The 14,057-nt window shown below is 37.3% G+C and overlaps 3 protein-coding genes across 3 annotated transcripts; all 3 read right to left on the bottom strand.

Moving 5' to 3' along the window:
* Positions 1–387: 387 nt before the first annotated feature.
* On the bottom strand, positions 388–3,532 carry LOC113683196 (sialate:O-sulfotransferase 2). Its single transcript, XM_027200407.2, has 5 exons — positions 3,352–3,532; positions 2,540–2,622; positions 1,614–1,785; positions 886–1,112; positions 388–479 (listed from the first exon to the last, which is right to left on the bottom strand). The coding sequence occupies exons 2-5, from the start codon at positions 2,610–2,612 to the stop codon at positions 445–447; spliced, it is 507 nt and encodes a 168-aa protein (XP_027056208.2). The 5' UTR covers positions 2,613–2,622; positions 3,352–3,532; the 3' UTR covers positions 388–444.
* An 832-nt stretch (positions 3,533–4,364) lies between these two features.
* LOC113683234 (uncharacterized) lies at positions 4,365–7,640 on the bottom strand. Its single transcript, XM_027200449.2, has 6 exons — positions 7,497–7,640; positions 6,949–7,010; positions 6,528–6,581; positions 6,241–6,400; positions 5,113–5,339; positions 4,365–4,477 (listed from the first exon to the last, which is right to left on the bottom strand). Exons 2-6 carry the CDS (start codon positions 7,001–7,003, stop codon positions 4,446–4,448), a joined length of 528 nt encoding a protein of 175 aa, XP_027056250.2. The 5' UTR covers positions 7,004–7,010; positions 7,497–7,640; the 3' UTR covers positions 4,365–4,445.
* A 1,792-nt stretch (positions 7,641–9,432) lies between these two features.
* Positions 9,433–13,736, bottom strand: LOC113683195 (uncharacterized). Its single transcript, XM_027200406.2, has 6 exons — positions 13,606–13,736; positions 12,087–12,176; positions 11,937–11,993; positions 11,106–11,283; positions 10,410–10,636; positions 9,433–9,712 (listed from the first exon to the last, which is right to left on the bottom strand). Exons 2-6 carry the CDS (start codon positions 12,166–12,168, stop codon positions 9,633–9,635), a joined length of 624 nt encoding a protein of 207 aa, XP_027056207.2. The 5' UTR covers positions 12,169–12,176; positions 13,606–13,736; the 3' UTR covers positions 9,433–9,632.
* Positions 13,737–14,057: the final 321 nt, after the last annotated feature.

Here is a 14,057-nt window from a genome sequence, read left to right as displayed (position 1 = left end):
TAAAAATAAACATTTCCTACAAAATTCATATCCGACAATCGAATAATTTACATAGACTAACTGGTATGGTTATTATCATTTTTCATTCAAGACGAATTTCGTGTCATACTCATATGAACGATGACTATGCAGTTGCTCCTGCAATCATCGCTTGTTTCAAATTTGGATCAATTGCATTGTGATTTCCTCCATAAATGAGGGTGGTCTTAAGCAAATGAATCAATGGATATGAGCTGTTAGGTGAACAGTTTGTCAGTAGGTGTCAGGCTACCTAACCAGGAGCAAAATACTCTTTTTTATTAACTAAATATTGCTTCAAGGAGAATTTTTGTCCTTCCCCTGTGTATTTTTTTGATAATGATCATCTCATATCACACAAATCACACGTATTCTGAAATACTCATTTATTATTAACTTTTTCGGTGTTTAAGTGCACATAGACTCTCAATCAAGCGTGGGTTCTACTCCACTTCCGCCTTCTGTTGAATAAAAATAACACAATTTTAATTTTTTTTTATTGTTTGATTCTTTCACCTCTGTAGGGTTGTCTCAGTCTGTAAATAAGTCGCACACATGCACGCTGGTAATGTAATCTAAATAAACAAAGAAAGCATTGGCTAACTAGAATTAACTACGGAGAAGCCTCTTGGTATTCAGACTGAGCGTTCTCTATTGAAATAGGATCGAAGACGGCAGAGGTGACTCAAGTCAAATGTAGTAAGAATTTCTTCAAAAAATTATCTTGGAAATGTTGGGAACGGAAGGATAGATCATAAATGCATAGCCTGAAACGCACGTTTTAGGCTATCGACGCGCTCGCAGCAAAGATAATCCGTAATTTTAGCGCAGGGCGCAAAGCTTGTACACCGAGGCTATTGTCATTACCTGTAGTTATAATACGGTAAATGTAGTTGGCGTGACCTCCACCGACGCACTCTCCTTTATCTCCGTCATCACATTTTAAGAAGCGACCATCCTTACAGTCCTTTGACTTGCCGTAGATATCAAACCTTGCAGCAGCCTTGAGACCCGTCCAGCATTCAGCATAGAACTGAAGACCGAAATGACTGTAACCTCTGTCTTCCGTTCCTTTGGCACATTTGCAAGCCAGCCTAAAGTAGAAAAAAAATATCTTATCACGAAACGAGATTATCTTTCATAATTAAACTTGCTGATTTGGCTTAAAGAGGAGCTTTCTGAGAAGATTTTAAAAGTCCGCTGACGGTCTGCTGAGCATTACTCTTGATCCTTCGTATGGGTTCCAAACACAGTTTCGTCCCCACCTCCCCTCCCCTCATCTCTGTTTATCAAAAAGGGGGGGGGGGGGTAAGTTTGCTTGTCCAAGCATTAAGTTCTTAAATCAGTATTTCGTTGAGTGAGTTAGTTGATTGTGGGACGTGGTGACTGTAAACCGATACGACTGCACTTGAAAGTTAATGATTTGTAAATTAAAAAAACGAAAAGTAATAAAAAACCTTCCAAAGGTAAACTGATGCCTAAAATTGCTATTTCAGCCATTTTATTCGGGAATCTTTATAAGAGAATGAATCGTCGTTGCGTAAGTCTGTATGAAAACCTATTAAAATCGTGTTGTGTTTTTTCGAAAAACTTACTGTTTTAAATAATCTCCCCATTTACCAAGATCCCAACTGATACTGTATCTTTGGTGGAAGATTAATTCAGGAAGAGCCCGTATGTCAACTTTGTCTTTAAAGCATCCAACTTTCTCAAATTTCACTTCACAGCCAGGTTTCAGCCCTCCCACAGGAACATCTTGGTCTGAATCTAAGACAAATATACGATAACTCTTCATGACAAATCGATCTACTCATAGATTTGGCAGATCGAGAGGGAAGTGATTGTCTAAAAAAACTCCACTTTGAACTACGTCGCACTTCGCGAGACTGAAGGGACTGGGAATATTTTTTCGCACTTGGTCAAATGGAATTCGTCTTACCTTTTAAGTAACAAAAATTGTTCCTGTTTTTATTTTTGTCGGTTTTGCTGTTTTTATCGTAGCTGCTTCTACATGTGTATCCTTGGTCGACATTTCAGTCGACCCATCTGAGATGGCCATTCCATACTCTGTCGATAGCGAACTGATGATAGACCAATGGTCGGGCGATTGTCGGCCGACATGTCGATCGAGATATCGGTCAAGTAACGGAAGAGAATCGATCTACCATCGGGCGACTATCTCAGTATCGACTATCCACTAACGGAAGCAAAAACTGAATAAAACGAGCTAATATATACTGATCGTGTCAATGTTTGTTTTGTAAGAAAGTGTAAAACAGGCTTAAAATTTCAAACAAGAAGCCGATCGTGGCAGGTTCAATCTGTTTAGCGTCACTGCTATAATCACTTCATGCTAAGTGATTAAAACGTTAAATGATGAAATCCTCGACACTAAAGTACGCTTTACAACTGCCTTGTTGCTTAAATCATATCATCGTTAAGACTGTTAAGCCATCGTTAGGTCTCTTTCCCTTTACCGCCCGCAGTTAACGAACATCAGACAGCAAAGCATTTTCATTACCTTCCATGATAAATCCATGTACACAAATCAATGGTAATAAAATCAGATAGGGACTTGTTAAAGTCAGCTTCATACTAGGTGATCTGAAAGGAAGAAAATCCCGTGAAAACAATTTAAAATCGATATGCAAGAACACTTCACTCGGAACACTAGCAGGGAACAAATTACTCCGGAACTTGGAACAGCTATGGCGAGATACCTCAGGCCTTTAAATAGCAGTTTAAATACAGTGAATAGAAGGTTTCCCCTATGTGGCGTTGCACTACTTTTCTTGTAAAGAAGACTCAGTTCAGTGTGAACAAGAACCAGAAGTGCGCAAATAAATTTAAGATTTTCACTTTTTCTTTTCCAAAACTTTTTAAATGTGAATTCATTTTTCTTGCCCATTTGCTGCGTTCCCGAGCTTGAATCAAATCGCTAACAATTGACATCTATTCAATATGCTTTCCCTGGATGTGCTTGGGTGTTATTATGAGCAATAAATTTTAAAGCCAGATTCTGCTCCCAAAAAGGATCGAATATTTTTTTGATGTTAGTTCTGAGGTAGGCGCATGTTTTAATACAACTTAAATGCTAATTTTGAATAACTTCCCTCACTCATGGCGAAAGGCCAAGTATATACAAAGACCCGTGAAATTTTCGTCTTTTTTCATTTGGGAAAATGTTGTGCTCTGTCTCTGAAACACGAATAGCAAGGTAAAGACAAAAACACCTTTGTTTAATTATGAGGTGAAAATAAAAAATAAAAAAAAAACCTTTTCAATTTGAAGACATTATCAGATTCAATCAGATATCAAAATAACATAAAATACCTGGTTCGCGGATGGAAGATATTTTAAATAGATGGGAACAGGATTACTTCCTCAAAAAGTGTAGCGAGTAACAGTACATATCACTAAGGCTGTCAGGATAAAGATGCAAATTAGAAAAAAACAAACTGACGCTCACGTTTTAAATTTCCGGTTGTGTTAGCTTAAAAAAACACAGTTTGTTCTTTTCTCAACCAGCTTAATCACTAATAAATTTAGACGTGTTTTTAAGTTAATCAAATTTGAGTTGTATTCAAATCAGTGGACTACATTTGTTGTGGTGTTAAAATTGTCATGATGAGCGAAAGAAATACACTTCTTCCCCAAGCATTTATTACTGCCTCTCTGCAAATTTCACCCAACCGATAATTAATTTTCGTCGATTTGTATTCTTCGATAGCACAATTTATTTCATAAGGAAATACCCCTCTTTAAATTTGACACAATGATTGACAATTCAAAAAAGGCATATCACGTTGCTTTTTCAAAATTTCGGGTATACTTATCCTTTACGTGTGAGTGAAACAGTTGTGCAAATTTTGCAAATGAGTGATGATTCAACGGAATATAGCGTGGCCCCGTTTAAAAGCATTTCGCTATTGTCATGATAGCAAAGGAAATATTTTAGTCTTAGACTCAGGAAGGCAGAAGAGCACTTTTAAAGTAGGAGGTGGGTTGGTGGTCATTGTATACCAAACAAAGCGCATATCTCTTTTAAAAAATTTCCCCCAATTCTTTTATAAGTATAAACCCTTTTATAAATATAAACCCTTATTCAACCTTGAAAGGTTTTCCAGAGTGTTATAAGTCGATCTTCTACGAAGCATAAGTCATGAGCTCTTGTTCATTTCGTCGAACTTGATCATGGTGAGGCGATTTATAAAAAGACCACGTAAAAGAAAAAGTTTGCGAGGGAAATTCTATTCTGCGCTGGTGATGGTTACATGACTGAAAATCCCCAGTTCGTGGTTTCGGTGTTGGTGAAATATTTTATGTCATGTATAAAGAGTAGTGGGTTTTGTTGAACTTGTATTTTATTTGAGATATATTTCAACTGAAGCGACCGTGTAATGAGTCAAAAATGGATTAGTTCTTCCTCATGCTTTAGGGGATCCACCTCCGCTTCCTCCTAAAAAGAAAAAAAAAAGCAAAAACAAAAACAAGGACAAGAAAATTGTTTGTAAAACATCCATTCATTTAGTTGCCAGATACTTGTAAGCAAAGTTATATCAAAATATTGATTAGCATTCTCGTCACAATTGTTACATGTTGAAGAATTCCCATTTTCTTTTCCTTTTTGAGACGTTTGCCGACCATGCGTCATTGCCTTACTCGTTTCGCGCGCTAGAATTGCCATGTGGTATGCGATCATTTTTCTCAAAACAGCGCCAAAAAAAGATTCTCCAAATAGCTAAAGAGGGTTGTGTCATAAAATGAGCATGCTGAATCATTACTTTGACCCGCGGTTTTGCGATCCGTTTGTGGTAATTTTCCCCACATTTTTGCCTCATCGTTCTTTCCCTGAGGATAAATATCTCTCAATTGTTTTTCCTTTGGTTCTACTCTAGTTATATCTCTTTGATTGGACGATAGTTTTGCACGGTGTGTCGTAATACGACGGGTCCATGTTTAAAAGTGCTTACAAAGGGGCAGGGTTGTTGTAAGAGATTTTTTAGCATTTGTCTATTTTTAACAACGAATATCCTGTCCGCTCTCATGCATAAGAACATAACGGTTATCTTTGTTTTTATCTTTTTTTTTTACCTTCCATAATGCGGTACACGTAATTAGTCATAGCTTCTCCGACGCATTCGTTGGGGTCGTTGTTTTGGCATTTTTCGTATTGAAAACTAATACACTTTTTGGATTCTCTATAGCTATCAGACCCAAGAGGAGGCCTGTTTGAACCACTCCAACATTCACCGTAAAACTGAAGACCAAACACATTGTATCCTTCGCCGCTTGATGCTTCCGCACAGCGGCAAGCAAGCCTAAAAGTAAATATTCAAAGCGAATCAAAAAGCATCAGATGTACTTTTCCGCATTTTGCTAAACGGAACACTGCACTCTACCTAAAATCTTCTTAAAAGTTTTTTCCAGTTTGTTATCGTTAGACCAAAACTAGAGAAATTACACAATTCATTAGGAACATGGTAATACTACAAAAAAGTTATGATCAGTCAAAGCAAAAATCCCCAAAATGAAAACCCATGACCAAAAATAAAACAGGTTGCCAAGAGGCTTTAGTCTATACAACTCACCAGCAAAGTTTGATATCTAATAGTCTTGACTCATACTCCTTATTTATGGCCACGGGAAAAAACCTTTCTCGTGTTTAAGATTTAGATGTTGAGCATAATGAAATCGTGAGTGAGTACCCTCTGTTAAAACCCTTTCCAACCTAGTTCCCAAGGCTCTACCCATGAACAAAAGTGCAAGGAGTTGGTAACGAGATTGGCTCCTTTCCTCTTTAATTACCCATAAAACAATCCTGAAATCAGGGGCCAGTTACTTTCCCGCTCCTCTCCCCTTACCTCCTCGTTGAATGTTAATAGCACTGGAGAGGCTTTAAAACCAATATACCTGTACCCCCCTAAGCTTATTTCGGTTTTCCAAGCTAAGCTCGCTAACCATGTTACACCCAGTTTTTCCTTAGATTTTTCTAACGGTTTAAGGCACCCGTTTATCGTTTGCAATCCGTTTCTGTAGAAAGAGATGAACTATGGGAGTAACGTTCATTACCCAGGAACACGATAAAATGACCTGGCATGCGCTTCAAGCAGGACCTTTCAATCCGGACTCCAGCTCCTTCGCGTCTAATTTCCCAGTCGCTCAACAAAGTTTATTGTATAGTATTATATCTTGTGTATGCGTGTCATTCAATAGTTTTACCTCTTTAAATATTTCTCCCATTCTCCAGGTTGCCAGTTTATTTTGTCTCGATCACTGAGGATCAGTTTTGGAAGCGCCCTGTTCTTAGGATTGTCAGAAAAGCATCCAACTTTTTCATATTTTACGTCGCATTCTTCTACTGCTGCATCTGAAAGATTCTCTGAAACGAAAAAAGGTAAAAATCGATTGAGGTAGAAAGAACGTCCAAACACGGGATGAAGCTCATCTCGAAAACTTATTAATCTTGAAATTGCTAAGAGAAGTGATTAATTGATATTTCAGCTTACCGTCTTCCAGAAATGCACGGTACATCCGTTTTATTTCCTCGTCGGTGCCCAAGCCTAAAATAAAACGTGAAATCTTTGATTATGCATATTGTTAGACGATACAAGCAAATCAGAGATCCTTAAGGAGGGATCCTGAGCTTGAATTTACTAGTAATGCACTCGTTGTACAACCTCAGGCAACAGGCGTGCAGAAATTTTGGTATGCATATTTGAAAAATGTAAATATACGCAGAGGCTGGCGGTAGAATATATAGGAAACTCTTTCTGTACTTTAAGTAGCGTTCGGATAGAGCTTAGTCGGAATGCAAATCAATCGTCCCGATTGTTCCACGTTTAGAAACGATTAGAACAATCGATAATAATTGGAAATCAGCCCTAAATATTGTGCAAATAAACCAATACAATAATGGCTCTTAGTTACCCGTGACCGATGATTCCACAGTCAAAAGAACCAAAAAAATCTTTGTTATCAGCATGGATAAACTAGGAAGAACAAAAATGATGGCTGTTGATTTTTCATTCGCAACACTAAATTTCTAGCTACAACAATGTAAAACCAAGCAGAAAGAAAATGCATGTCAAAACAGCGGTTCAATTACTGCCTAATATTTTTTTACACGTGCATAAGAGCCTTTATTTTTAGTTTAATCTTCAATTTCCTAGTTTAGATAACTCAAAATTATTTGTCAGTGTACTTGAGGTACTTGAGACTACACCAATCCCCTTAGCAGACACCAAATCAAGAATAAGTCAATACGTAAAGAAAAATGACTTTCGTTAACATAAATGATCGAGCTCGATACACTTTCCCTTCGTTAAGAAACTGACAGAAAAATTTCTGTAGGGATGCGGTGTCTTTCAATTTTTAAAAGACAAATAGAATCCGGAGATTTTATGAGCACAATTCAAGATGTCCTTCTTGAAATGCCGGTACAATTTTACTATAAGCTTCAAAAATAAAACACTTACCTTTGATTTTCAAATTGGAATGGGATAGCTTTTCAATGCACCTAAGATCGGCTGGTTATAGACGTAAACACGAAAGGCAAATTTCAACGTATGCAAGGAGATTTCGCTTTTATATCTATCTCACCCCCTTTGTCAAGATCAGCTGTGTTGTCTCTTTCAGTAAACAATTTATTTTTCTCAGATCATAAAAACACAAAAACGAACCCCTTAAATTAAAAAAAATTCTCTCTTTATAATTTTGATATTTTTCCTCATTTGATACAACCTTAGAGGCCTCTTCAGATTAAGGTGATTTCAAACCGAAGATGAAAAGAATTTTGAAGCGAATGAAATCGACTTTAGCTATAGATATCAAATTTTTTTTAAGTAGAAAATCAAAGAGTTTGTTGCTGGGGTAACAACAGTTGATAGCTAGAAGAGGTCTCCTTGTCTAGGTTTCTCGTAAAAAAAGAGAATATGTGGCCTAAGGTTCTGCTTTTCTTATCATATTTTACGTATAAAAGGATAATGAGGTATCGAACGAGCTATATGGCAAGCACTGCCTTTTTTACTGTCTACAGTTGTACAAATAACCAACCATATTTCGTGCTAATAAGCAATAGAAAAACCGGGCGTCAATAATTGACGAAGCTAACTCAAACACTAACCAATTTTAATAATTGTTCAGCATGATTTTACGGTGTAAAAGGACGTTGAATCGCTGCCATTATGAGCCATGGGAATAGAAACAGAGCTGAATGGAAGGTTTTTTAGAGCTACACGATAATTCTTAATGGTGTCTGCTACTGTCTTATAAGCAAAACTATGCAATTATACAATAATTTCCTTTTTTATACAAGAATATTTACGATTAATTTTCGACGTTTTACTATTAGTTTTCTTCTTGTGATCAATTGGCGTGTCGAAAAAATAAATAGTGAACATGACTAGCGTTGTTTTTGTCTTTGTTGAACTGCTGGTACACTGGAAACTTTCATGATCGAATTACCAGCTGAAGAGCGAGGAGACTTTCTGCATTTTCAACAAGCTCTGGTAAGACGATATGCTGCTATGGAGCCCACCTCAGGGTTCCACTGGATTATTGTCGAATTATGTCCAGAGATTATAATCTCTTGATTATATCAAGGACATGTACGAGCTATTAAGTGGGTTAGACATGCTGAGGTATTTTATCGAGAGATCACCAAGTCCTGGGGCCAGATTGAACGATTGATCGAAGCACTCAACCGCAGCCAGTAGGTATTAGCCCAAGCACCACGTATGACAATTAATACATTCCCTAACACCTCTCAGCCACGGCTTCTACATGCTCAAATTAAAGCCTTCACATGACTGAAGACCTAAAACTAAAGAAACTATGAACAGAAAGTAAATGAGCTTACGCTGCTTATGCGGCGTAAGCAGGGACAATTAAAGGACCAAAAAGTTCAGTTGAAGGACCAAAAGATCATTTAAAAGCTCAAAACGATCAATTAATGGACCAAAGAGATCATTTACAGGACCAAATTTAAACTTAGATAGGCAGATGAACGCACGGATTAATGGTCTAGCATAACGTGGGCATGGAACACGGAGCAACCGAGATAGGTCTAGAGAATTAACAGACACGTTAACACGCGATACGAAATCCAAGCGGTAATTGTCCCGATGTAAAATCTAGCAAGTAAACAATTCATGACATTTTTAATTGCAAAAGATGTATTGAGAAGAATAGCTTGGAAAGGTTGCTGTTTTTCGACACCGTTCGCGATACTTATTTTCAAGAGCGTCCACACCCCTCCTTCTAGCTTGGATCCCAAACAGCTTATCAAGGGAACGAAAATTGAACTTTTCACATTCTGGGTTGATCGGCATTATCTGAAACGATATTCCTCGTTATTAATAGAATAAGTTAACTCTTGGTTAAAAGCAACGAACATAACGCGTACGAGTATCATTGTTACATTTTTTTCCTCCTGTTTATTTAAACATCCTTACACAGCAAAGAGATGATTGAATGATCTTAAAAGTCATTCGTCAACACCAGTGTAAATGAAAAAAAAGAACATTCCAGAACGCAAATAGCTCGATGCCTGGCTAAGAACAAAAGGAGGATAACAATGTAATTAAGAGGGTTTATCTACCATCAGGATTTGGCTAATTGTAAGTATTCAAGTCTTTGAGGTCCACTTGGTCGTACGCGTTGCCGTAATCAATCTCACCATTACCACTGCCATCTGTAAAGTAGTGTGAGAAAAAAAAATAATCCTTATGCAACGCAAAAGTAAACGTACATGATGGGTAGTGTAATTCAAAGGGTTTATTTTACTTGCTTGAGTTCTTTGTTTGTTTATCTGTTTAGATATTAATTTGTATATTTGCTCTGTATATTTTTCACATATTTTGACAGGAAGGCAAGAAAATGCAGAAGCTCAGTTCATTTATGAGAGATCTGGGAAGAGGTCTCAAGACAAGCTTACTCATGGATATAACATCATTTGTAATTTAATCGCCCTGTACCTTGAATCCTATAGACCCATATAGTCTGGTTAGTTAAACAAAGTTGAGCCATTGTTTAACAAAACCGCGTCCTGAGCAGTCCTCAATTTAGCTAAACCTTTTATCTGAACATTTATTTTTGTGAACAGCGTCAAGGGGGCCGAGAGCTGTGAGTGGAAGGACATTTATTCATTTAAATCAACCCACTTACAGAGAATGCCTGAAGCCCACTGACTGGGTAAAACCCTGGTTTTGGTTAGACCTCTTGTAAGTAACCGGCCCAGTTGGGTTTCGCTACACTTAGAATTCTGAAACAGTCAAGCTCTCTCTTTAGTATAACAATAAAACAGCTCTATCCCGGCTGAAAAACAGAAAGGAAAATGTACATAAAACCTTAGGTAGAATATGTATAGTACACTTAAACGTCTTGCATACCATCCATGATTTTGTATATGTAATTCTCTTGTTGGTTTTTCCCTACGCACTGCCCGTAAGCATTGTCATCACACGGCTGGTGGTATTGATTAGAGCAACTGCTCGAGTCTCCATGCGTGCTGTAACTTGTAGAGGCATGTGGATCACTGAAGCATCGTCCGTAGTCTTGGAGACCAAAGTAAGTAGAACCGTTCTGGGCACTGCTTTTGGCGCAGCGGCATGCCAGACTGTAAGAGGTAGCAATATACACTCATTAGTTTTTTGTCGTTTTGGGAGCTACAACTTCATGAAGCGGAGAGATTATGAAAGAATATAAAGAACGATCTCGTGGGATGTCTTCACAAACTACTCAAAAAGCGATCCAGCAAAAAAGCAGTAAACCTTCCTGTGTTCTGAGCCAATCTATTTTAAAACGTTTATTTATTGATATATCTTAAGACCTCTGGAGAAAATTTGAAAGACTTCTTATTTTAACATGACACACGAATTTTAGGTTGAAAAAAATGCCTCGCCAAAACATAAAATATAAAAAGTATGTGTGTAAAGATGTACAAAAAAAAAAAGAAATGAAAGTAGTAAAGCTCTGAAAACCCTGTATTTAACTATTTGGTCTCTCTTTGAAGATCGCGACCATATTTTCAATTTATGGCAAACAGGATGAAGTTGTGGAAATATTTTACTTTATATACTGTTCACCTTTTGAGGTATGTACTGTAGTCGCCCCAGTTCACCTCTTGTCCACTGTAATTTGAGTCGCTTGGTATCCTGTCTTGGAAAAGTTCCTGTGAAAGCGCTCTGTCGCTGGTGTCTTCTTTGAAGCATCCGACTTTCACATAGTTAACCTCGCAGATACTGCGTAATTTGATAGGATTCTCTGGATAACCAAGAAGAAAAAAATTGTAATACTGAGAGTTATCATTTTTCTCTCAGTTTGGTTAGCTAGGCTAAGGAAGAATATGAGACTTAAATCTTAAAGTATAGGGGATAGAGAGTAAGGAGTTTCTCTAATATAAATTGACAACCAGGGCCTGGAGTTTTGAGGACTGAGTACATTTAGGGTTTCTTTCTTCCTTTACCTTTTGAATTAAATTTTGGCCCCGAAAGGAAGGAGTGAGAGAAAAGTTTAAAAGTGATTTAATCAACATCCATGTCTGATACTTAAGTAAGGTGGTTGGACATGTAATGTAAGTTAGCCCAAGTAAAACGAGTGAAAATTGAAAACAAACAAACAAACAGGTTAAATTTAATTAACCACGGAACACTATTTCATGAAAAATGTTAGTAAGGTTGTCTAAAAAAAGACAAAAGTGCACGCGGCATAATGAAAAAATATTCTAGCCAAGGAATAGGCTGTCCATCATTTTTCTACGGGTCTTACAGCGCAATAATCCTGTAAGAATTCTGGAATCACTCCTTCATAACGTCTGTAAATCTCTCGCCGAAACCGACCGATTTAACGCGAATTATCAATCATGTCTTTGAGCTGAGACGAAATTAGGTTTCGAATTTTTGTCTAATTTAACTTACCAGCTTCTGCTAAGTCCTCAAAAAGCGTATTCACTTTTTTTCGTTCATCTTTGGTTTCTAAAATAGCAGAGTAAGGTGAATTAGTGCATTTCAACGTTCAGCACTGCTAATGCGTAATGGAACTTGAAAGATTTGTTACTTTCATCTCACCTCTTTTTGAATTACGTTGAAGCCGTGCGTGTGACCCAACAATGATGGAGAGCAACAGTAAGGAAGAGGCTATTACCTGCATATTTTGAACTGTTAAAGTACTTCATCATTAGTACAACAACCGTTTGTAAAGTATATTTGGACACCATGTTAGTCCTAATAAACAATAAACGCCAAAAATCTAGACAGTAGGCGTAAAAATTGACGGGGGAGTTTTAAGGGCGTCCCCCCCCCCCCCCCTTCCGTCTTTGTTACGAAAAACCAGTAATTGATGATTGAAAAGGCCTGGTATTTCCTTGAAAACACGGGAGCGAAGGTTTCTTCATCAAGAATCCACGTCCTTTACTTAATATCGAGAGAATGAATAAAGAGGGTAAGTTTCTAAAGAAACTGTGGTGCAGCGTCGGTGGGAGAGTGTAACAGGGTAATTTAGTATCATCAACTGAGTTGTTAAAGTAAATTGGTCACTGTAAAAGAGTTTCAAAGTTGACGTTTCAAGCGTTAGCCCTTCGTCTGAGCGATTGACAAAGGGCTGAGCTCTGATGAAGGGCTAGCGTTTGAAACATCAGCTTTTAAACTCTTTATGGCTCCCAATTTACGTTACCAACTCAGTTGTTAGCACTAAATTACCCTAAGTATCGAGGTAGTTTTTTAACATATTATTTTGTTTATACGAAGGCCTTACTTTCACAGAAAATACCTTTAAAATTCCTGAACTGTCAAAGATGACTGTTGTTGACAAATTAAAACAAAAAGTGTCATACAAAGCACACATCTTTGTGTATCTAGGTTTGAATATTTAAATTTTAAATGGCTGCAGATATGTGGTCGCTTTCTTGTGCCATTGCATTCCTTGCGTAATAATTCAAGATCGGTCTATAATATGCAGTCGGATATCTCACAAAAACATCCGATACATTTAGGCACAGCACTGAGCCATTTTAATGTGGACAAGTTTTTGATGTACGATATTGCATGTCTCTCCAAATTGAGTGCAATCTTGTCGAAGTCATATTCTAGACGCGTTAAATACTTCTTCCACTTAACATAATACTAAATATCTCTGTTCTCTCGAATCATCTATCATGAGCAAATTTCTTATTCCCTGCATTCAACGCTGGATAATGAAGTTTGACTGGTAAGAAAAATACCGTGAAGGTTTCGCCGAGATTATTCGGGAATGTTTGAGACAGACCATATTGTTATTGTTGGCAACGCAAAAAACCTCTGACAAAATGATATTTCAAAAATAAATCTTATATACGTTGAATAGCAAAGTGAGTTTTTTTTCCCCAAGGATCTAAGAGCTATGAGGTTCGACAATTTTTCTGTAAATTCCAAATAAGACAAAGATGCTGTTAACCAAGAGGCAAAATACACTTTAAGGGAAAAAGAGAAATTTAGCCGAGTGCGGATAAGATTCTAACCTAGAGTAAAAGGTATGAAAAAGCATTTTAAAGCAAAATATTCTCTCTTGACTATAGTATGGTCTCATTCTAAAGAAGAAAAAACTACTTACTCTCTCTCTCCTTTCAGACCTCTTTTACTGCAAAACCTTTGACCTTCCCGATGCAGGAATGCAGTCTTTACTCTAAAGTTAATGCCCATCTTTTAACAAACTTGATTTGCGCATTAAGTATGATTGACGAAGACGTCATATATTTTGTCACCACAAGACAAACATGACTGGGAATCCATAAACCCGTCAAGATGAACCATATTGTTTGGTACAATTATTGTAGTGCTGAGAGCATTTGGCATTAAAAGTGTATGTTGCCATTTTTCCTGATCATGAGAAGGTTGGAAAATCAAAAGTATTATACGGCACTTTGGTTTTTTCGTCTTACACACTCTTTTCGGTATGTCCCTGAGTGAATCGTGGGAGTAACTGATCCTTAATCCCACCTTAAAATTCCTCGTTCAATTTATTTTCGATCATTGTTCAATTAACAACATGACCCGGGAGCTTGG

This window comes from Pocillopora damicornis, chromosome 8, assembly GCF_964200805.1.
Source record: "Pocillopora damicornis chromosome 8, jaPocDami1.2, whole genome shotgun sequence".
NCBI lineage: Eukaryota > Metazoa > Cnidaria > Anthozoa > Scleractinia > Pocilloporidae > Pocillopora > Pocillopora damicornis.
This window is presented reverse-complemented; position numbering and strand designations above follow the sequence as displayed.